Here is a 24,822-nt window from a genome sequence, read left to right as displayed (position 1 = left end):
CCAGTGTTCTCTAGTAACCACTTGGAATCTAATAGCAATGAGAAAATGGATAGGTTATTCCTAGATTAAATAGTGTATTCATTTAATTGATTGCTTGGATTCTCATGAGAAGCTGCTGTTACTGAAAAATTATGTTAAAGCTGACTAAATTCCGATAGTTGTCAGTTATTAACCAACCCCCAGAAATTAACTGTAGTGTATATAATAAGAGGAACCGACCTCTAGGTACAAGTAGAAGCTGTGGACAAAATGGTAGGTGAAAAATAATGGCATGAAGTCCCCCCAAATTCAGTAAGCTAAAGGAGTGTAGTACCTCAAAGGGACTTTGTGGTTTAAAGGATTTCTTATGCTGAGAATAATGTTCACTGGCATGTGCCTATATGTAATTTTTTGGTAGTTTAAAAGGTGAAATGAACTAGAAAATGGAGGGACTGGATTTTCTTTCCTTCTGTCAAAGATGTAATGTGGACAAATCTTTTGACCTCGCAATTTTATCCTTCGCAAAATGAGGATAATTCTTGCTTCTTCCTTCCTAATAGTGGCATTATAGTAATGAAAATGAGTTGATAATTTGGATGGGGGGCTAGTATTCTACAAATCAGCCTTACTATTTTACAATCAGTTTCTGAGATATTTTTTCCATTGGAACTGTTTTCAGCTTGCTTAGAACCATAGCGTGTAAAACCCACGTGGGAAATTATCTGCAGACTTGATATTTAATTGATAATAATTTACATACTATATAAGTTGTCTTCTTTCATGGATTTCAGCCATTTTTGCTTTCAAATTAGTGATGCTTTGGCTGGATTTGCAGTATATAGCTAGTCACTTTTCAGTGAGGTTTCAGTGAGGCTTTTCTGTGTCTCTAGGTTATTTGAGATAACTTTTTTAAAATTAGCTCTTGTCGTCCCTCTACAGGAGAATTTGCAGCCTTCAAGTAGCCACACCATCACGGCAGCATCTACTCTTATTTCTTAAGTCTTGTGTTTGTACAATTTGTTAACATCAAAACACAGTTCTGTTCCTCAGATCTTTTTTTAAAGATACAAAATTTTCAATGCATAAGCTGGTGTGGAACAGAATGGAATTTCCCATCCAACAAAAGAGGCAAGAATGTTTTAGGAACCAGAATTCTCTGCTGCCAGTGTTTCTTCTTCAACACAAATACCACGTGCATACAAGTCTGCCCACTCCCAGGAAGAAAGAGGAGACACCCTGAGTTCTGACCTTTTGATGGTCAGGCATGATGGAAAGAAACTGCTGCTACAGCTTGGGAGATTTGCTATGGAAAGTCTGCCAGTCAACTTTGCCCTTCTAACCACCAGATCAATATGTGGCTGATCATCTGATGGGGCAGTTGCAATCACCAAGCATCGTTCTCTTTTCTGTTCTGGGATTTTGTTGTGGAGCTCTTTCCCCTAGCCACCACCGGTTAATTTCTGAGGGATGGAATAAAAATGCAGCATGCCCTTTCTGTGTGGTGCATGTTCAGTCCTTGACAAATTTTTATCAAAATGGAACTATTTTATTTAAATAGAGGATGAGAGGTGAGGAGGAAATACATTTTGGTATGGAGGAAAAGGGAATGCTGCATCTTTTTCCTGACCTACTGGGTTTCTGGCCTTTTGTTTCCTTGCTCACTGAGGGTGTCTGCCTAACCAAGCAGGCTGGAAAGTGCTGGCACACACTGCCTTCTTTTCTCATTGGGTCCAGCAATGAAGACAAGTGTTTGGGAATTCTTTTTTTCCTCCACAATGTAGCAAGTTCTCAGGAAAATACAGTTGATACCTTCCTCCTAAGCTCTTCCAGTCACCAAATACTTATGGTGGCTACTTTGTCCAGGGCACAAAATGCCATGGCAGTATCTAATTAAAAGCCTACAAAACTGATTGATAACAGTTTTGAATGTGAGACATTTATGTAATTTAAATGTAAGGTACAAGTTTTAATTTGAGTTTCTTCTATTATATTTTTATTAAAATAATTTTCAGATTTAATTGAATTGGAATAAAATAACTTCCCACCAGAATTATATATTCTGGAAAATTGTATTTTTGTTATATAAACAACTTTTAAAGATCATTATCCTTTTCTCTACCTAAATATGGGGAGTCTTAGCATAGTGACAAATATTTATAATTTTTAAATTAATGGTACTTGCTGGATCCACACTAACATCTTTGCTAATATCTCATTGTTTTTTCCAACTTACTCCTACACTACATCCTATCATCCTCTTTCTAGTCTTTTATCTAAAATATGCAACCTAAAATAAAAATGGTGGTGTCTCCATTCATTCTCCTTCTTCCTTTTTTCCCAAGCCTGGTCTTCAAAAGGTTGGGTAATTTGACAGCTGAGTTCCCCAGGCAGAGAAGAGAGCAACTTTAGGTGTATTGGGACTGAGGGAGGATGTGTGAAGCCTAACATCAGTTGTTTTTATAGACAGAGCTGCTGTGGTATTAAGAACCTCATTCTTTATCTTTGCCTAAATGGAAAATATAACCTAATTGTAGCTTCCTTTGGCCTTTACTAAAGGGTGGTATAAATCACAGTAGTAGCAAAGAAAGTGACTCGGGATATATTAATGGCAGATTAATGGCAAATACCTCCCTTATAATGAGTCTCGAATCTCTTATCAGGATTTAAGAATGTAAATCAAATCAAATATGCTTAGTCCAACCAAGCTATGTAGCCAAGGACCTGAAAGAAATTAGACAGGACCTATAAAATAAATCAGGGAATTAGAAATTGTTATTTAAAATTTTCAAATTATAACTCACTCCACTATATCTTTCAGCCTACTAAAGCTCACTGCCATTAGATGATTTTTGCTAAAATACCTGTGTTCAGAGGAAGGCCTACTGAAATTCCATAGACTTGTAAAAGGTTGTCCCACCAAAGTGGCAAATATCCTGAAGTTATGAATGAGTTTGAAAAGCAGTGTATTCTTAAGCCTTACACGAGCAGTATCTTAAAAAATTCAGAAATTGCAAAGATGGAAATGATTTGTGCTGATTTGAAGAGCATTTTATGTGCATAATGCTGCCTCTCTTTGAAAAGTATTGTTTATTTTTCTTTTTAAATATGTCCCCATAGATGCTTTTAAACATGGTTGTGTTCCCTTTACCAAGATTGCAGGGAGCTGGACTTCACAATAGGCATGTCTTGCTGAGCAGGTAGAGCCTGCCCAGGCTCAGATGCAGGGCTGCCTCAGGCGGCAGGAGCCAGCATGGGAACTAGTTATGGAGGAAGCTTAGCATTGGAATTTTCAAAACAAAATTCAAGCTGAAACACTTTTTTCTTCCCTTTCTTTTCAGAATAGGTTACTATCTCATTTGGAAAAGGGGAACAGACTTGATCTCAAATGAAGCTGTGCCCAGAAACCAGGCTCAGGGTATTCTTGAGAGATTTTTATAGAGCCCTTAAAAAATAAAATAAAAACTTAGAATTTCCCTTTTCTTCCTTTTTTCCATCAAATAGTTTTTTCTCTAGTTTACAAATGACATGAAAAAGAGGTTTTCCTCTGAGTTTTACTTGCTTTATTTTTTGATGCTTAGACTACAGATAGACTTGTTGAGCTCCTAAGAAAATACAAGGAAGAACTCCTTGTTTGTGCAAAGCACTTTATGAGTAATTTGTATAGATAGTATGCGGCTGCTTCACTGATCATCTTGTAAGGCTGTAATTATCTGTTTTTTCTGTAAAGTGGCTGCAGTGCCTTCTGTAGTGTATTTTATTTTGGGTAAAGAGAGGTGAAGCCTTCTGAAAAATTTGAGATAAACCATAAAACATTGTTTTAAAATATGTAGTATTTCTGATGGACTTTTTCATCGTTAAACTGCAGTCTAGGGTCTAGACTTTTGCCACTGAAATAATATTGACCAAAAAGTAGTTCATAAAAGAGATTTGTGAATAGAAAATCCAATGTGATCATTTGTACTTATGTGCACCTTAAAAGAAGATTCTTTCTAGCTGTCAAATTCTGGTTCCTGAACATCTAGTCCCTGATTGTATGTGAGATCTGGTGGGACATACGGGGGCATCCTAGAGGACAAAATCGCATATGAAGTATGTGTGTTATATTTGTGTTGGTATTGGAGAAGAAAGAGCATTATACAGTTATAAAGAAATAATTCAAGACTTCAACACTGTCGACCTGAAACTTTGTAAATATTTCCTAGATTCTCGTTTGGTGCAGTCCCAGCTCTTTTATCACACAATGTTATCTTTTATTCATCAGGCAATGTTCAAACTGCTGCACGCCCCTCCTCAGATCTCACTTGCCCCTCCTGCACATTCACCTCTCCAGCCTCATGCAGACCTCATCTAGCTTTGGTTTGAAACACATTGCAGGGTTCAGGTGACTTCTTCAAAAAACTACCTCCTCAGAATGAGGTAATGAATAGTTATTTATTTTAAAATATAAAAAGTCAGGAGCTCTAGAACATGAAGATGATTTAGGATTTTATCTTTTATGTGTACTTGTATTTGAGCACTCTCCTTTTGTCCTAAAGGGCATTATACATTTAAGCAGTAATACTGAAAAATGTAGCTCAGAGTTTCTGAATGTTGTTGAAAGTGGTGCCAGAACCTGTAGGGGTACGTTTCAGAATCTTGACCTTACGTCAGTTGCATGAAATTAAATAGTTACGGTATCACCTCATTAACAGTGATATAATTTTAATTTTCAGTAGGCTTGGCAAGACAGTACATCTTCATATGAGTTAGCCACAGCTTTGTCACATGCACAGATATTCCTGTAGAGAGACTGCCCAGTTAAGAGGGTAGAATGATTACCCATTTTGCAAGATTCTCTTCTTTGTCCAAGTTGGCATTGTTAGCGCTAGAATATCAGCACCTTGAGACTAGCAGATTCCAACCATTAGGCTATTCAAAAAAAAAAATAGCCAGGAAGGTTTACTGTGAGTATGAACAGCAAATAGCTTACAAGTCATACGTTGAAATGGTGTAGGTGAGGCTCTAGAAAAATACCTTGACAATTGCCAAATGATCTTACTGTGCCTTCATGATGCAATAAAAAAGCTAAAATTTTAGCAGAAATGAGTGATTCGTGAAGAAAGCAGCCACTCTGGTCTAACTCAGCTGTGTTAATATTTTTTAGAGTGCAATTTAGACTGCAAAGATAAATGCACTAAAGAGTTTATAGCCAAAATCACATTTAAAAAATGAGAAAACACACAGGTAAATTTTCAGTGAACAAAATTATTTTTTTAAAGCACATAATCCCTAGTATAGTCAGATATATTTATCACATAGAGCAAATAGGTTGAAATTGTAGTTCAGTGACATTTCTAGAGAAACTTTTTCTACTCCCATAGGTTCTTCAAAGCATGGAACTTTTATATAACAGAAATGTTTGACGTTTTAAGAAAGTGCTGTAGTTTAGGGTTGAAGCAATGTATGCTGGGCAGCAATTGTGTATTAGTGAGAAGCTGGAAATTAAAATATAGGACCGAATTTGATTTGATCAGTTTCCAGAGTACTGCTGTCAACCTAGACACTGATTTTTCAAAGTTTGAAATGTAAACTTGCCTCCCAGGACTTGTTTGCAAATTAAGCGGGACTCTGTTGCCAATGCTGTTCTGGGTGCTGTGGGGGGCCAGGTGGGGTCTCTGGGGGCTCTTTTATGAGGGGGCATTGGAATAGTTAATGACCTGGCCAGTGGGTGTGAACTGGACACACTCCATGGTGTGCTTCTTGTATCTTGTTTCATTCCTTGCCGTCCCCAAAAAGGCAATGTACTGTCTTCAGTGAGTTCTCTACATGTTTCACTAAGGTGTGTTACTAATGCCATAGGTAGGTCATTGAGCACCCGAGGAGTGCAGTAGCATCTCTGCCTGATCTGTATATTAGCCAGAGAAAATTGAAGTGGCCGGTGTATTCATGTTCCATGTTGCTAGCTCTGATAAAATTGAAAATACTGGTAAGATTTTTGTTATATCAGTATACTACTAGACAGTAAGCTTTATTTTGTTGTTTTCAGATAACCTATTTTTACTTGTGTTTGGGCAAAGACATTTAAATTGAAATTCAGTCTTAAGTTTTGTCAATTGTGGAAAGAGTAATGAACAGTTTCTATCAGGTATTTTTAAGGTAGAAGAGGACAGAAACTTAAGTCCTAAAATCTTAAGGTAACAGTGCTTTATTTAAAAATGCATAGGGGCAGTTAGTCCCCACCTCAAAAACGTGATTAAGTAGATCTATTTCAACATCCACAACTTCAACTGTTAATTTAGTTGTATTAATTACTAAATCAGTTTCATTAAAATGTTTAATTTTATTTAGCTGTTTAATTACAATGATATAACCAGTTATACATGAGGACACAGGTAGTGTATCTGGGTTTTTTTGTGATGCATTTTTTTAAAGAATTCTGCAGATTGAAGTACTCTTTGCAAACAGAGAACTGAAATCTGTTTATTCGTGTTAGTATCAAAAAAAAAAAAAAGATTGTGCAAACCATCTACTTCTCCTGGCAGGCTGAGCACATTGTCCAGCATTCATGAGCGGCTGATTCTCATCACAGTATCTATGTAGGCAATCGGGCATGAAATTCGCTTAAGAGATGCGGCAGAAGGGTTCTGTTGACAGGGGTGGAGCTGGGGGTTATTAGTAAGTTGCTTAGTACCAGTTGTTTTGAAAATGATTGTGTTGCATTTGTGTGTTAAGCCTTTTTTAACCCAAGTGTGTATTGGTCGAGTACGAGTTACATAGGAGGAAACTTCAGACTAACATAAGCAACAAAGCTCACAGACTAGGCACAAATGTAGAGAAAATGGACCAAATGGGATGGGGAGGGTGTGGGAGTAAGTCTGAGGGTAGGGAAAAATTGATGTGAGGGTGGGAAATAAACTGTAATTACCTGAAATGAAATGTAAGAGTGCAATAAGTGTGCTTTTTATTCTAAGCTGTGAACGGTTTTTTTAAAAAATCATTCCTTCCTAGTACATTTGTGTATGTTCCGTAGCTGATTAAAACCAGCTATGTAAACATATAATGCCTTTTTATTCATGTTAATTACCAACATAAGTGGCTAATCTTTATGTCTTATTTATCTTCATGTTCTGTTAGTTTACATACAGGGCTGTGTGTGTGTGCTGTACCGTTTCCCCTCCTTCATTGGAAAATGCATTCATTAGGTCCTTTGTTTCCTTTGGCCATGCCACAGGTTATAGTCTCAGTTTGGCCTTCAAGATATCGCCTGATTTGAAGGACTCTCATCACAGTGATGTATTTTTGTGGTAATCTCATTTGTTGGTTGTACACTCTGATCCTTTCCTCACTCAGCAATTGCTGCTTCTCCTAAAATAGGAGTGTACAACTGATCAGGGGATTGAATTTGACTGTTCATCGACATGTCCCTTTGAATTCTGTAGTTTTGATTGCTGTTTGGTTTAGACCAAGAAAAAGGAAATCACCCCCCTTTTCATTTACTTCTTGGTTTGAGGACAATTCTTCTATAAGGGAGAGTAAAGGAAAATCCATCATGTTTTAACTGCAGTGAATTAATGGCTCCTGGTTTGCCACTGCAAACCCTATGGCAACTCACATACACATTCCTCTCTTTTCTCTTGATGCCAAAGGTTCGGGTTTAATTCACTTCAGTTCCACTCAAGCATTGAAAAGGTTCTCATGGAGTCTGGGGTGTGCCCAGTGAAAAGATGGGGACTTTTTAATTGTCCACAGACCTCTCTATACCTGCTTTGCAAAAATTACAATGGAGTAACTATTTTTAAAGCTTATTTTTCAATTCATAAAAAAAAGATTTATTTTCAGTCAAATGGATGATGTCTCCCTGCTGTCCCTTAATCCTCAACGTTTGCCTGAATTTTTTTTTTTTTTTAATTCTTCCCCATACCCACTTCTTGATACTTTGGTTCTCTTTCCTGCTCAGGTCCCTTCACTTGTACTTTGGAGTTTTTCTCATGTAAATTTGTACAATGGAAAATATTGTTCAGTTTGGATAGAAAGCATGGAGAATTAAATAAAAAGCTGAAATTCAGAATGAAGAAATTTATTTCTGTGTAAAGTTATTTAAAAACTCTGTATTATATAAAAGGCAAAAAAGTTCTATGTACTTGATGTGAATATGCGAATACTGCTATAATAAAGATTGACTGCATGGAGAAGTCTTTATCAAGATTATTTTTCTAGCACTATCACATTCAGTAACAGTAGTCAGGGTTTTGACATTTCTTCCAGGCAGTAGAGGGACTGAGAAATGTATGTTTTGTTTCATACATTATGTCAATTACTGCATGGTGGGTAGAAATTACTTATATGAGAAATTTTGTGTGTGTGAGGAAGATTAGCCCTGAGCTAACATGTTGCCAATCCTCCTCTTTTTGCTAACATCCGTGCCCATCTTCCTCTACTTTATATGTGGGACACCGCCACAGCGTGGCTTGACAAGCAGTGTGTAGGTCTGCACCTGGGATCTGAACTGGCAAACCCCAGGCCGCCAACACGGACCACGTGAATTTAACCACTAACCCACTGGGCCAGCACCCATATGAGAAATATTTTTAAAGTAAGTTGTCAGGATGAATGCCTGGTACATTGTACTGGCTACCGTTGTAGTGCTGACAGTCTTTTGTCTGGCGTTGGTGATGATCCTCAAATATTTTGTGACGCTGTGACGTGACTGCTCCCCTCCAATGGCTCAGTTGAAGTGTTTGCTGTAAGAGTCATTTAAGGAGGAGTCTGTCTGGAGAAGTTCCCTTTAAAATTTTATCTTTCAAACTTTTTGGACACAACTTCCAATAATACATATTCTGTAGGAACACAGAACGTACAACAAACATATTTGAAACTATGCACTCATGTTTTATACTTCATTTTTGAAAAATGCTGGCTACCCCAATGAGTCACTTTGTGTATTTGACTTGATGACCTGAAGTTTGAAAGACAACAAGAATATCTTCAAATTATGTCAAATTACTGTGCAAAGTTCCCAGAAGAGAAATAAACAATTTTAAAACTTCACTTGGAAACCCTATGTCTGAGAATATGAAGAAACAGAAAAGTCTTCAAGATGGCACATAGATGAGGAATCTGGTTTCTGGTCTTCATGCCCCTCCAGCTAATCATAAAATGCTGTCAAGATTTAAGTATTTTCTCTGAACTGCAGTTTTCTCATCTGAAAAACGTGTAATTCTATAGTATGTTATAGAAACTCATTTTCTACTTAACCTTCATACATGATTACAGCAGAGTAATTGTGGCCTTATTTTTTAAGAATGTTATTCTATGAGATTTTTCTTAAAATTTAGCCCAGAATTATGAATGCTTTAATTATTGTGATAAAATTCTATAAAGAACCCTACTATACTAGCTTTTCTGAAATTTTATCAGGGGCTGTGTCCATTGGACCTACCCACCTGGGTTATGTGGTTCTCCTAGACTCATAAAACGTTAGAGCAAGAAGTTCTTCAAGAGCCTCTGGTCCAAGTCCCCTCATAATCAATCAGTTACTGAATATGAAGCCCCAAGGATGACTTGCCTAGGCTAACGTAGCCAGGACTTTTGTTTCCAAGATCAGTACTATGCATTTTATATATATATAAAATTTTGTTTTGGTCATGATGGCTATAATGAAATGTGGATAGAAATGGGTGTTGATTCTATAACAGTGAGTTTGTAGCTAGAAATGGATGTTGTGCCAGGTATACTCCACTTATCCTTGTCTTCACCAATCGGGCAAGCCACTCCTCGTGTACGTGACAAAAGGCAAAGGCCCAGCTGCTAAGGCAGGTCAACACCAGCTCAGGCAGCTTCTGTTTTCTACACTGCACACTGTTGTCCCATTGATGCTCCTGAGGAGATGGTAGCAGCAGGCGATCAGGTTGACCTCTTCTACAGGAACAGTTCTAGGGGCAAGTGGAACCAAGATGACTTCTGTACCTTCCTGTGACATGCAGACCACAGGTGTTCCTTAGACAGTACCTCCCATCTCTTAACTTCATCAGATGATCGTGTTATTTACATTCAAGGTGCCATAAGAAACTTAGTAAAATTACAAATTTGTATGTTAAAATTGGACACTTGATCTCTGTTGCCGTCATTCTTTCGCCACTTACTTTTCCATTTATGAAGATACATCTCTCCCTCTACAAGGCCACACCCTAAAACTTACTTTTAGCTATTCATCAGGGAGAAAGAGACATCCTAAATGTCTCTTTGTTTTAGGCAGAGGGGAGGGGTGGATACTGCCTCTGCTGGAATATCTGTTTACAGATTAGTCTATTCTCCATATGGAGGCTTTTCTATAAAAATCAAACTGGGATTCAAGGGTCACTATAAATTTAGCTTAGACCCAATGGTTTAGAAGTAACAGTTGCTTCCATTTAGAGTATTTCCTTTACGCCAGATGTAGTTCTGAGGGCTTTCCATGCTAACCCATTTAATAGATTTAATCCATTGTACAAATGAGGAAATGGAAGCACAGATCAAATAAGTAATCTGCCCAAACTCACAGCAAGTAAATGGTAGCGCTGTAGTCAGCTCCAGGAAGTCTGACTCCAGAGCCTGAGTTCTTGAAGCACTGTGCCAGGTTTTCAAACTGCAGGTTGAGATCCATTAGTGGGTAGTAAAATCAGTCTCAATCAACCATGATTTTTTATGTAGAATAAGAGAGAAAATAGTGTGCATCACAGGTAAGGACTGTTTGATAAAACTTTTGGATTATATATATGTACACAAGCATATTGACATTCTAGGCCACAATGTAAAATTATTTCTTAGTAGGTCATGATCAAAAAGGTTTACACCATACTGTACCGACTTGCAGATAATCTGACTTGACCTAGAGCCAGCCAGACAAGATCTGACCTCAGCTCTCACCAGCTGTATGAGCTTGGGCAAATTACCTAACCTGTATATAGCTCAACTTCCTCATCTATAAAATGGAAAGAACATGAGGATTTAATAAATTCACACGTCAAGTGTTTACCCCAGTGCGTGGCCCACAGTGAAGTCTTAAGTTTTCACTATTATTGAACTACACATAGCCATCAATCAAATGTACTTAACGTCTCTCTGGCACCCTCCCCCACGTAAGTACTTCTCCACAAGCCACGTGGAAGGGTGGAAGCCCATTCCTTTGAGAGCTCAGGGACAACTGCATCAGCTCAAACTGGTTTCACAGCCCAAGTATGGAAAAGAGGATCCAGTGTGTGGAGGCCACATTGGCTGAGCTTAGAAGACTGCTGTTTTTAAAGTTATCATCTGTTCATTCAAGTCAGGCAACTCTGCTTGATTTCTAAGGAAAAAGAGGTAATGGGAATGTCCTGTTTGAGTTCACTGTTATAGATAGATAGTATTCCTTCCTTAAAAACTGGTGGACAGAACAACAAAAATGAGACCTAAGAAGTACAAAGAGATCTGCTGGTCCTTTCAAGTACAGACCTTAAGTATTTATCAGCTGACACCGCTCACTCGCATGCAGGTGAGTGAACACACCACCACGGGCAGTGCCTCAGCAGCCCCTGCGGCAGGCTCGGGACGCTGGAGCTGGCCGCGGGCGCCGGGAAACTGCCCCACCTGCTTCAGCTTTTGCTGCCATTCTGTCCACTCTGACAACTGAGGAGAACCAAAGGGAGTGGAAACCTAAGGACTGGGAACCGGCATGGGATAACCCCCTGCTTAGAGTCTGCCAGGGGCTTCTCAGTGCATTGAATAGAAAATCTAAACCTGCAACCATGACCTACCAACCTCATAGTCCCACTCTCTCCTCACCTGCCAGAACCCCACTGGACTTCATGTTCCTTAAACAAGGTGACCGTGGTCCCACCCTAGACATTGGTTCTCACTGTTCCTTGTCCCTGGAGCACTCTTCCCTCAGACCCTCACACAACTGGTTCCTCCTCCTGTTTCAGGTTTCAGCTCAAATGCCTTCCCCGCCCACTCACAAGATCAGCACCCACCCATCTCCAGCACATCACCCCGTGTTATTTCCTTTATAGCACTTAAATAAACCTCACGTAGTTCTTTACTTGTCTGTCTTCCCTTCCTAACATCCAAGTTCTCTGTGAAGAGAATCTTATGTCTTGTTTAGCATTGTATTCTCAACACTTAGGTGCTCAAAAGCCTATATTAAAATATGAATAGTTATGCTTCTGGGCAAGTCATTAAGCCACTCTGTAATGCAGATTTTTATCTGTGGATAGAGGAAAATTTTGTTCTACCTACTCTCAGAATTGTGATGCTACAAAAGTTGGAAAGTACTTTGAAAGAAATTTTAGAAAAAGTGGAACATCCTATTTCACCCTTATCTCCCATTCCTCTGGCCCTAGGAATTTCTAGTTAGAAGTGTGCTCTAAGAGAGTTCCATGAATGGAACACAATGCCCAGCCCAGAGATACGTAAACACAGTAAACGGACTGCACTGACCTCTAACCTCTGTACAGTCAGGGCAAGAATACACCAGCAGTAGAGAAATGGCAAGAGTTTTCACATTAACTGTCAATGTATGTACAACTAAGACTTTAGCTGAGAAGGCAGACAGTATGACACTGTAGTTAAGTGTGGGGTCAGACTTAATGTCACCACTTACCAGTGTGTGACCCTAAGCAAGTTACTTCATCTCCTTGAGCCTCGATGCCCTCACTGATAAATGGAGCTAATGCCTATCTGTGCAATGGAGTACCCAAGAGAATCCACTGAAAGGGCCTGTAAGCAATTATCACAGCAGCTGGGAGCACAGGAAATAATCCATAAAGGGTGGCTGTCATTATTAGAAACATCCATAACTCAGTTCCTCGTTCTTGACCAAAACACTTTAATTTACAACTTTAGTGTACAATATGAAGTCCGTAATTTCTTGAAATTCTCACCTGGCTCCTGCAAAGAAACAAAAGTGGAAAGCTTTAAGTACTTTTATTTTCAGTAATTCAAATCCATAACTCACGTTCATTCAATTATTCAGGCATTCACTGAGCACCAATCATGTAAATAGCCTTGTGATACAGGAGAGAAGCAAAATTACCTTGCTCTCTCAAAGGGTTTACAGTCCAGTCATTAAAACAAAATGTTAATGATTGTGGGAATATTGGGAAATCTGTAAGAAGACAGGAAGAGGTTAGTGCTAGCAGACATGTTAATGTAGGGGGAGCAGGAGGCCTGTAAGGACTGGGACCTCTGACTGTCCATAGCAAAGCCAGAGACACAAAAGCTGTAAGACAGCTTAACTGCCTGCCCTTTGGTGACAGTTTTTCCCTATTCCCTCTTTCCTACATACTTAAAAACTACTTTAATTTTCATGTCAATAAGCTACTTCTAATTAAAATTATAATGGCAATATTAATAGTATGATTTAATGACAACACTTAACTATCATTTAATGCTTCCTATCCTTTAAAACAATTTCCAAGGCATTCTGAATCATGGCAATTACTAAATTACAATGATTAATTTAAGAACACGTTAAATGAGAATGTCTTAACCCCTGTGGGGTTTGTGGGGAAAGAGACTCCTCCTAGTACCTTCCTTTTGAAAGAAGAAAAACTCTGACTTCCTAATCTGGAAAATGAAAGGGCCATAACCCTTTACTGTTTAAAGAGTTAATTTCCATGCAATTCCATTTCATAACATTCCCTGATGCTGGAACTTTCCATTTAAACGCTGAGGGTAGACCACTATATTTTTACAACTACAAACATACACTATAAGCTCCACACCTGTCTAGTCCACCCCTGTGATCCCTGTGCACAGTTTGGTCTTTGATCAACAGATGGATAAATGGGACCCTAAATTATAACATAACTTAGGAAAAAAGAATTTTTTAAAATATATAATGAAAAGGAAAATGAGACCAAAAGGGGAGGAGGAAGGAGAAAGACAGCAAATGTGAAAATACTCAGGCAGAAATTAGACACATCGGATATAGTTAATTGTTCTTCATGCTGTTAGAAAATGCACCGTTTCTTGGAGACCATCATAGGTGCAAAGTCAAAACATGTTTGAGAAAGGTAAATATAACTTTAAAAAATTAGGAATTGGGGGAAACCCACTTGTAAAGATTCTACACTTTCAGTCTTCATCATCAGGAAGGATGCCTAATTCTTCATCCGTCCACTGGGAAGGATCTGGATATGGAAAGTGACCCTGGTGACAACCATTAAAAAGAAGTCAAGAATCTATACTCCATACAACTAATTAAATTTAAAAAGAAATCTTGGAAGGAAAAAAAGGTAATAAGGCTGTCACATACACAGCCCTTGACATACCAGAGGAACCAATTCTACTACGTTAACTATTTGACAGTCCAGCTGTTCGTTAACCTGTCCAATACAGACTGTGGCCTGAATTTGAAAAGCCTGCCCGTTTTGGAGCTACCAGCCTGAGCCAGTGTTTGAGTATGTAGTTTGTGATGGAGGGGAGGGGGAATGGAGGGGGAATGGAGGCAACAGATTTCAAAGATACCCCACATCTCAGCAATGTCTTGAAGGCCTGGCAAACATAACGAATGTCTCAAACTGTCCTGTCATTCCTGCTGGGAGATTTGGGAGCCTCAGGTGGACACGCTCCTCTTCAATCCTGATCTAGGGCGTATCTGGCTACATCATGGCCTCACGCCGAACAGCTGCACATACTCCTGACAGCTGACCTACAATGAGATGTACTGCCATTCAGAGACACTAAGCAGCTCCTTACTGGGTGACAAGGGCACAAAGAAGTTCCAAGAGAAAATGGGATATTAATCAACCTGATGCTTCTAAAATTCATTCAGTGTTTAAGATTTTTTTTTCCTATCCTAAAAACAAAGCCAAATTTACTAAAATTCAAAGTATTCTGGATCAACAAGCTTAGATTTCAATGGCTTAACGGTCTAACTGCCTAGAGAACAGGGTCTGTGCAAATGTGATAAACACTCAGTTGAGGCTAATGACGTGTTAGAAAGTCACCAGTAACTAACTTCCCTCCTCAAGACAAATCAGCCCACGTCTACCCCACCCCACCCTGGTAGCTTTGGGCCTCTGGACAGACTAGATGACAGTCATCATTTAAAGGAATTTAAGTGTGAAATTTAACCCACCAATGAATCCCTAGTTTAGAAGTTAAAAGTATTAGTTTCTAATCTCTCTTCCAAATATGGCATCCTAACAGAAACCATAAGACATGGACCACCTACATGGACATCCTTGAGCAGAAAAGGTCAGATACTATGTTTCATTAAATAACAGGACTCCTGCATACACACAGAAGACAACATGATGAAGGGATGTATCCAGATAGAAAAACGGTCTACAAACAAAAAAAACAAGCTAAGCTATTAATATATCTTCCCTCCCCCAACCCAAAACAAGGATAAAAATCATTCTCCTGCACTTACCAGCACAGCCTCTGAGTCATGCCAAAAGCGCCAGAGAATCCAGAACCACATGATCCCACTGAAGAACTCCCCCTGGATCACTTGGGATCTGGTCAGCTGGGGGAACTGCCTGTACCGGGGCGGGATGTGCACGCCGCCGCCAGCACTAGAGACAAAACAGAGATGTGAGCAGCTTGCTATGTCTTCAATGTATGAAGTCCTCCAAAACTCTGAGTGACATCCAGAAACTAAACCTAACATTTCTCATCTCCTCCACGAAATACAGAATAAGAGAGCTCCACAATACCTCAAAATAACTCAGTTTTCAGAAGCTTGCATTAAACTTGTGTGGCAGCAAAAACTGACCTGAATTGACAAGAGGCTAATTATGATTTGCACTCAGTGAATATTCATGTATTTTGCACCAGAAATATGAACGTGTTGATGATGGGGTACTGGCCCCAAGGGCTTTGGTTAGGGATTGTGAACCTGTAGTAGCAGCACACTAGCTTACCCAGAAAAACAAATCAGCAAATTAATTTTGTTCTGTTTAGCCATCTATTTCAAAGGCAAATTATGTCCTCCGCACTATTACAATCTTTATTAACAGACCACCATATGGAAAAGAGGACTCAGCAAATCCTTTTTAATAAGCTAATAGCTTGGAACAAAGCAAACACTAAGTTTGAACGAGTTTTTCTGGTTTTTGTTTTCTCATTTAGACACTGTTGACAAGTTGTGGCATACAATCCGTAAGGGCTAGGCTCATTTTATTCAGTTGGATTATAATTATTATGGGTTAAATCTAATTTAAATAATACAATTTGTACTTAATGGGGCTATTTTCAAGTCCTATTCAGCAGCTATACATCTGCTACTACACAGAAATGGATACAGAAATCTAAAGAGAATTCCTACATAAAATATGTTCACAAATTTCAGTCCAGGTAAGAATCAGCTTATAAAACAATGTTCTCTTTTCTGCAGCATGGGAATGAACACCTGTGCCAAAACTGCACTACAATTTCTTCAAAATGTGCTGTAGATTTGTGAACATTAATTATTTCTATGGTTCTTGATACATATTACCTAGTACCCTTTTTATTATCCTCTCCCACTCTAAAAGATGATTATTATTTATTAAGTGTTTACCATGTACCAGGCACCACATTAAGCATTTTATATGCATTATCATTTAATTTTCATAACCTTATGAGATAGATCCCATGGTTTTTAATGCTTACAAATGAGGACACTGCGGTATTGTTTGATGGCAAAGCCCAAGCTCTTAAATATCACCCGCCAACAAACATTAATAATTTTCTCATTTTATGAATCAAAGACACAACTCAATTAGAATTCCCATCAGCATGACAAAACCAATGTTACCACACTGAAGTGATAAAATTCCATTTTTATGTAAATATTTATCTAATATATAACACTTTTATTTGGAAGGCTCTATATAAAAGATTAATAGTAATTAGCTATGGATAGTAAAAGAGGTGGTTTTTATTCTTTTTGCATACATATATGTGTGTATATATACATATATGTGTATGTATCTTTATTTTTACAGTGACCACATATTACTTAAAAGGCTCCATCAAGCATCACCGCTTTACAACCTGAAGAATAAATCACACTGTTTCTGTAATGCTATCATATGCCAATTCTATTTAACATTGTTTATTCAGGATCTATCTGTGCATACAGATATTGCATTATATAAACAAAGCATGAGGGGGTAGTCAATATATTGCAACAGGCTTCTTCTTTGATAGGTTTTAGATATAATCTAGTTATAAGGGCCCATCAGTTAAACTCATTAAAATAAGATTTGAGAATTATAGTTCAAGCCCACTCCCAGGAACTCTCCACATTTTATTATTGCTAGAGTGACATGTGGTTTTAACTATCACTTGAAATAAGTGAGTCATTGACTGAAGGTGGAAATATTTTTGAAAAAAGATTTGAAAGACTGAAATTACAGAAAACGAATGGATGACATAGAATTGCCATGATTAAGGAATATAAAGATTCCACAAATGCCTAATCGACTATGTTATGTTCCAAGCCGGGTCATTAACTGCACTATGGCAAACTAGATACACGGAACAACCCTCCAGATTGAAACTATGATGCTAGATGAAATTAAAAACATATATATTCGGGCGGCCCGGTGGCTTAGCGGTTAAGTGCGCACACTCCGCTACTGGTGGCCCGGGTTCAGATCCCGGGCGTACACCGACGCACCGCTTCTCCGGCCATGCTGAGGCCGCGTCCCACATACAGCAACTAGAAGGATGTGCAACTAAGACATGCAACTATATACTGCGGGGCTTTGGGGAAGAAAAGAAAAGGAGGAGGATTGGCAATGGATGTTAGCCCAGAGCCGGTCTTCCTCAGCAAAAAGAGGAGGATTGGCACGGATGTTAGCTCAGGGCTGATCTCCCTCACCAAAAAAAAAAAAAAAAACAAAAAAAGCATATATATATTCTAAATACGTCACTGACCAGGCACAAAAGAAAGGAATCTACAAGGGCAAAATCCAAGTAAAAACAAGGCCTGAAAACTAGGCAAGCACCAAAGCTGGCCCTGAGGGTCTCTGCCATGCCCAGAGTCCTTGAACCTCCACCTGGACAGATACATGGGGTGTAGGGGACAGGAGAAGCAGCCTGGGGCCCACCCAAAATGAGAAGTCTAATTACTAGACCCCTGAATAAAGTTGCAGACCCATAATATAAGGGTGAATGAGAAATAAACCTGCCAGGAAGAAGGGAACAGGAATTTGTTAGCAGAAGCTGGGAATCAGGTGGTTTGCACCCAAATTCACACCACCTGGGCTGGACCTGTGTGGTCCAAAACACTCCCAAGCCAAGGATTTAACTTAAAGTGATCTTGGATTGGTAGCACCCTCAAGAAGCAAGACATCAAAGAATTCCAACAGATAAAAGTTCCAGGGAAAATGAGAAGCTCACAGGCAAAAATTACAAGGAAATAAGAGACTATGAGTGAGAATCAGCCAAAAAAACCCAGCAATATGAAATCCACAAGACTTAAAAAGTAGAAAACTACAATTTATAATACAGAAAACAAAATAAGTTATTTTTAAATAAATAAAAGTGTGAAATTAAGAGCAAAGAACTAAAAAAATTAAAAAATTAAAAAAATAAAAAAATAATAAAAAATAAATAAAAAAAGCAAAGAACAAGAAACTATAAAGAACTATCAAGTTTGAAAAAAAGCAAACAGAACTTTTAGAAAAAAAAAATAATCATTTGAAATATAAAGGATTAAAGCCTGGGTTAGACACAACTAAGAAATATGAAAAGCAGGTTAGGAAATGAGAAAACCCGACATATGCCTAATTCTCATCCCATAAGGAGAAAACAGAATGGGGAAGAAACAATAGCTAAAGAAATAATGGCTGTTTCAACCCAGGATTTTTAAGTGTTAAGTTTAAAAGCCTCCAATGGGGCCGGCCCTGTGGCTTAGTGGTTAAGTGAGCGCGCTCCACTGCTGGCGACCCAGGTTCGGATCCCGGGCTCGCACCGACGCACTGCTTCTCTGGCCATGCTGAGGCCGCGTCCCACATACAGCAACTAGAAGGATGTGCAGCTATGACACACAACTATCTACTGGGGCTTTGGGGGGAAAAATAAATAAATAAAATCTTAAAAGCCTCCAATGGCTTCCCTTCATCATTCTTAGAATAAAATCCCTCCTCCGACAAGGTCCCCCCTCATCTGGCCCCCACCCGTCTCTCTGACCTCACCTCTACCACTCTGCCCTTTGCTCATGGCACTCCAGCCTCACAGGTTTGCTTGCCCATCATCAGCACTCAGAGCCTCTACACTTGGCTCTCTCCTCCATCTGAAAGGCTCCTCTGGCATCTCTGGAAGGCTGACTTCTCATCATTCAGGTCCTAGTTCAAATCAGACTCAAGCTTGCATTCCCACATCATCCTAGGTACCCTAACCCATCCACCTCCACCCCTAGGCTTTACTTTCTTCATGCTGCTTAAAGTACCTTAACATGTTTTCTACTTGTTTGTGTCCTCTCCCCAGAATGTAAGCTCCATTATCTTTCTTGTATTTTGCTCTATTCCCAGCACACAGAAAGGATCCTGGCATCGAGACGATGCTCCATAAATACTTATAATTATCACACACACCATCAAATAAGGGTGTGTTACAGAAGTACCAAGACTTCAGTGAAAAGGAGCACCTCCCAGTCTCCTCATGTGGGGTCAAGGGCTATTGCTGGTGGCGCTCTATCACTGTCTTTGCTCAGGTCACACAGGCCTTTTCCTTCTTCCCACCCTACACCTGTCCCAGCTCCATAAGCTTGACTGACATATGACTTTAGGCAAGTCACTCCTTTAATTTCCCTGGGTCTCAGTTCCCTAATAAAAACAACAGTTAAATAATACTTGTATGTTTCTTACCAGGCATGGGCAACTGTCTTAAAATACTTCAGAGAATTATAATTCATTTAGTTCCCTGGAAATCGACATTATTATCCTCATTAAATGGATGAGAAAACTGAAGCATTAAGAGATCAAGAAACTTTTCCAAGGTCATACAGCTAATGTGGGGCAGAGGTGGGATTTGAATACAGGCAGTCTGGGGCCAGAACCCTGCTTTTAACCACTATCCTGCACTGCCTCTTGGTAAAGTGTAGATAATGGTCTAAGGGGCCAGAAACATCACCTGGAAAAATCCGATGTACTATTTTCAGTCCTGCTCTTACTGAATCTCTCTGCACTACCGACTCGTTTTTGGCAGGTGTGCCCTCCCCTTCGCTTCCCAGCACTGTGCTCTCCAGTTGGCTTCTTGGGCTACCTCAGGAGTGATTCTTCTTTTACTCACTCTCTTAAATTCTGGTATTGCAAAAGTGAACCCGAGCCAGCCCCCGCGGCTTAGCAGTTAAGTGCGCGCGCTCCGTGCTCCGCTGCTGGTCAGCCCTGGCCGGGGTTCCGGTCCCAGGCGTGCACCAACGCACCACTTCAGCCATGCTGAGGCCGCTTCCCACATACAGCAACTAGAAGGATGTGCAGCTATGACATACAACTATCTACTGGGGCTTTGAGGGGAAAAATAAATAAATAAAATCTTAAAAAAAAAAAGTGAACCCTAATGTAAACGACAGACTTTGGGTGATAATAGTGTCTCACTGTAAGCTCATCAATTGTAACAAATCTACCACTCTGGTGGAAGATGTTGATAATGGAGAAGGCTATACATGTGGGGGGGCTGGGAAGATATGGGAATTCTCTGTACCTCCGCTCAATTTTGGTGTGAACCTAAAAGTGCTCTTAAAGTCTATTTTTTAAAAAAGAAAAATTCCGATACTGCCCAAGCACCCACTTTTGGCTCTCTTCTCTGCCCACCCGCCGGTGCTCTCTCTGGGGGGTCGCCTCCACTCCTATGCCTCAGAGAACTAATTCTGCATCCTGCAGCCACAGTGATATTTCAGAATTAAAATCTGGCCACGAGACATCTCTGAGTAAAACCTCTCCACGACCGCTATCGCCTCTGCTCTAAATTCTTCAGCCAGGACCCTCTACCATTCCCTCCCAATACCCCAAGGTCTCCAGCCACACTTCTGCCACTCCCTGCCTCGCACTTGAGCTTCAAAACCCACACGTTGCTTCCTCTCCCGGGAACGCCCTCCCCTCCCCAACTCCTGCTCTCGCTTCCGGATTAGCTCCAGCTCGTCTCCACATTCAACCGGACATTTCCCGAGGGCAGCTGCCGGCAGGGATGGCCGGCACACACTGTTTAATATCCGCCAAGCGACCAGAGTCTCCCCTGCCCCCACAATCCCCCTCTTCCCCCCAGCCCGGCATGGCGGAACCGTAGGGAGGCACCGCCCCACGCGCGGTCGGACTACAAGTCCCAGCATGCCTCGGGGCAGAGGTCGCTGCAGGGACCCGGATCCGCCCCAGGTGACCGGCGTCAAGGTGACGGTGCCCCGGAGACAGGCACTTCCCGTTAGACGCACGCGAAGCCCCCAGCCCCAGCTGACACTCACTTACGGACTCCACCGCCTCCAGCCACCCGCATGCGGCGGCCTCTGAACAGGCGGCCTCCAACGCGAACGAAGGGCGCCAGCTGCGTCAAAGCCGACATGCCAGCGCTCCTCCAGACAGCGTTCCCCAGGCCGCACCCCCGCCTTTACGTCACTTCCCCTGGCGCCCCCCCGTGGCATGAGCGGCATCGCCCCTCCCATCTCCCCGAGGGTGACGTATGGGAAGGAGGGAAGCAGCTGTTCCCGCCTCAAATGAGCATCTCAGTCTCCTCCCTGGGGCGGGCCGCCAGGGCCGCTGTCAGAGAGTGCCGTCCGCACGGAGGGACCCGGCGAGTCCTGGCTTAGATGGTGGCAGGCGCCTTCTGAATGGTGCAGGCGGGCTTAGGCGTTGCTAAGAGCTGGTCCTGCCGAGCTCGGCTGGGCGGAGCCACGCGTTTCGCCCCGGGATGGGCGTGCCTCCTGGAGGGTGATGGGGACGCCCCAGGGGCCGGGCCTCCGCGCTCCGCTTTAGGAGCCCGTGTCTGTTACGTGTGCTAAGAAACTCACACTGAGTCTGAACTCTCTGCTCCCTGCCTGAGCTGATCTAGACGGTGTTTTCCCACCTGGACCCGCCTCTCTGCCTCCTCCTCCTGAGTTAACTGCCTTCTCGACGCTCTTAGGCTGCCAAATCCATTCTGAACCAGTGGTCCATCTCAAGGCTAGTCCTTTGTACTCTTCTCTCCTGCAAGAGGCTCATCACGGTATCTTTAGTCTTCATTGTTTTATTGTTGTTCTGCAAACTTGAACTTGATTACCAACTGGCAGCCAGTGGTTCCCAAATATTAGTACACGGACTGGTGGTATCAGAATCACCTATGGAGCCCGACCCCAGATACTCTAAGTCTGGAGTAGGGCCAAGGAATCTGCATTTTAGCACAGCCTCTAGTTTATTCAATGCTCCTAATTCCTTGATCTTGAGCCAGCCCTGGATTCTCGGCTTTTGTCTCCTAATATTGCCTTCTATTAAATCCTAGATGGACTCCAAGTTTCTCTAAACCCTCCTCCAAATTCTTAGGGTCTCCACTTGCAGGTTATAGTTTTCCTAAGAAACTCCAGGTTGATTAAATTATAAACCTGGGAGATTTCAGTTTGAAATGGCTCACTTGTTAAGCACTGAAGACTTCACGTTCCGAGTCACAAGTGTGAAAAATAGGATAATTACGGAGACAAATGTAGACCTGAATTTAAGGATTTGAGTGTATTGAATGTAACTGATACCCTTACTTCTGTGCCAAGATATGGGCTTCCACGTGCCCTGGAACGGGACCCCTCTTTCCCTGGTGAGAGGCCCACATAAGGTTGTGATTGCCCAACTACCCCATGCCCTTCTGAACAGCCTCTTGATTGACCCTCTGGCCCTGTAGGACTCTCTCCCCCTGTTCGCCTGCCCTCCTGACTTCTAAGCGTATAAATTAGAGGAAAGAATCTACTATTTTCTGGGTGAAAGTTGACTTTCCAGTTGATATGCAACAGAGTGGCTTTTTCTAGGCTACCATTCACCACTTACCCTTTCTAGTGACATGTACCTACCACTAAGATAGGAAGTTCATGAATTGGGAGGACAGGGCTTTCCGTCCTTCCTCGGGAGCTCCCTGCCCAATCTACACAGCTGCCTTGCTCCTTGCTCCTGTGATTCCAAGCATTTTTGTGTGCAAGCTGAGTTCAGACTTGAGCTCTGCTCTGTGAATTCGCACAAGTCACTTTACTTCTCTGAGCGTCAATGCCCCTCATCTGAAGTGAGTCATTTAAGATAGGACCTGGCCCACAGCATGTACTCAGGAAATTTTTATTCCTTTGTTAAACCTTCCTTTCCTAGTAGCAAAAGCTATTTAGGTGAACTAAAATTCGTTCATCCTAATCTTTCTTCCTGAATTACAAAACAAAAAGGTTTAACGTCAATGCTTGTTTGTATTTAAAGCTATAATCATCTTTGATCATTTGTGGGGTCCTTAGCTTTATTGTTTTGCATCACAAATTCTGATTTTTTACTATAAAAAGTTTATGGTCCCAATCAGTAGACTCTTTTAACTATGTGACGAGGACGCGTGTTTCTTTTGCCAACTGGCTCCGACTACTCCAAGGGCAGAGACCCCTCACTGCCTTTACAGGTTGCAGGATGGCCCTCTCTTTGGTTTTCTGATGAGCACCCTGTTTGATGGATGCAGTTGAGAAAGTGAGGGAAAGGATGCCAAGCCCTGACATTGAGCTCCCGGCTTCTAAATGCAAATCGAATTCCCAAATTTTAACAAACTCTGAGGACAGACTCTAAATGATCTACCATACAGCATCTAAGCCCAAATCAAGAACCTATTCCCTAGCTGGAAATAGAAAACAGAGCACAGGGATGAGGGAAAAAAAACTTGTGTTCACACAACTTGATGTTTATTTAATTTCCTACTTTTAAAGGCTTGCTGGATCTCCCTTTCCCTGTGACTCTTAGAAAGAAGAAAGGAGCTCTTCTTTCCAGTGGTTTTAGTAACACAGAAACACACCTTGTACTTTCCCCCTTAGAGGGGACTGACTTGTGATCTCTCTTAGGGGGAAACGCCACTTTATCCACTTATACCCAAGGAAGGAGCCTTTTCTCCTTAAGAAGATGACTTTATAAAACAAATTTAGCATTTTTAAGATACTTATTTTAAAAATCAGCAAGTTACCTACATTAAAGCACATCCGTTAACCGTTTTTCTCCTCTTTGATACAGCCTGTGTTCATTTTCTGTTGCTGCTGTAACGGCTCCTAAGGAACTAAGGCCCTCGGTCCAACAGCCCGTGAGGAACTGAATTGTGAGTGAGCTCGGCGTCAGACCCACCCCAGTGGAGCCTCAGAATGTCTGCAGCCTCTGCAAAACCCTGAGCTGAGCGGTGGACCCAGCTGAGCTGCACTCAGATTTCTCACCTGCAGACACTGTGAGGTAATAAATGTTGTTGTTCTCAGGCACTAAGTTTTGGGGTAGTTTGTATGCAGTGCTAGATAACTACCACATGCCACAAATGGCTTGATTAAATCCACTGGCTTTAAGGAAAGGCTCAGTGGTGCTGGTGTAGGCTCAAGGAGGCGCCTGCTCTGTCTGTGCCCTGTCTCTCACCCCACAGTGTATGTGCACTTGGCATGAGGGGCCGTGTGTCTGGCTGGTGTGCCCATGAAGAGGGAGCTGACCAGTGGCACTGCCCCCTTGCAGCCACCTGGAGCCACCCCAACCTTGCACAACCTGACTAGAACGCTCTCCTCTCAAGACCTGGGAAGTAGAAATAACATCTCCACCCCTCTGAAAATAACTGCCCCAAAGGAATCGCTGTCCCGCTAAACCTTATTTGCTCCCTAAAAGACAGAAATGAGGAACTTTATCCTTGAGAAGGAAAGAATGGAAGAATCTAGTCCTGTGGCCAGAGCAGGACTTTCAGGGAACAAGAAGG

The 24,822-nt window shown here is 41.2% G+C and overlaps 2 protein-coding genes across 5 annotated transcripts in view; one reads left to right on the top strand and one right to left on the bottom strand.

Moving 5' to 3' along the window:
* The window catches only part of BRAF (B-Raf proto-oncogene, serine/threonine kinase), a 142,311-nt gene extending 141,208 nt beyond the window's left edge, over positions 1-1,103 (top strand). For all 4 annotated transcript variants that reach the window (XM_087431761.1, XM_087431762.1, XM_087431760.1 and 1 more), the window contains one exon: positions 919-1,103. In XM_087431761.1, coding sequence (XP_087287887.1) covers positions 919-941 — 23 coding nt within the window. In that variant the 3' untranslated portion in view covers positions 942-1,103. The remainder of the gene's footprint in view (positions 1-918) is intronic.
* Positions 1,104-12,779: 11,676 nt separating this feature from the next.
* NDUFB2 (NADH:ubiquinone oxidoreductase subunit B2) lies at positions 12,780-21,529 on the bottom strand. Its single transcript, XM_087431781.1, has 4 exons — positions 21,371-21,529; positions 15,353-15,497; positions 14,031-14,124; positions 12,780-12,861 (listed from the first exon to the last, which is right to left on the bottom strand). Exons 1-3 carry the CDS (start codon positions 21,466-21,468, stop codon positions 14,050-14,052), a joined length of 318 nt encoding a protein of 105 aa, XP_087287907.1. The 5' UTR covers positions 21,469-21,529; the 3' UTR covers positions 12,780-12,861; positions 14,031-14,049.
* Between the last annotated feature and the right edge of the window lie 3,293 nt (positions 21,530-24,822).

This window comes from Ceratotherium simum, chromosome 1, assembly GCF_057802395.1.
Source record: "Ceratotherium simum simum isolate JZ-2026a chromosome 1, ASM5780239v1, whole genome shotgun sequence".
NCBI classification, from domain to species: Eukaryota; Metazoa; Chordata; class Mammalia; order Perissodactyla; family Rhinocerotidae; genus Ceratotherium; species Ceratotherium simum.
The sequence above is the reverse complement of the archived record's forward strand: the minus strand, read 5'-3'. Positions and strand labels throughout refer to the sequence as shown.

Bases quoted from the DNA above. Each gene is read 5' to 3' on its own strand.
- NDUFB2 (XM_087431781.1), bottom strand. From the start codon at position 21,468: ATGTCGGCTTTGACGCAGCTGGCGCCCTTCGTTCGCGTTGGAGGCCGC. The intron at 15,498-21,370 runs GTGAGTGTCAGC...TTTTGTCTCTAG, and splicing joins GGAGGCGGTGGAGTCCGTAA to TGCTGGCGGCGGCGTGCACA. The intron at 14,125-15,352 runs GTAAGTGCAGGA...GGTTGTCACCAG, and splicing joins ATGACTCAGAGGCTGTGCTG to GGTCACTTTCCATATCCAGA.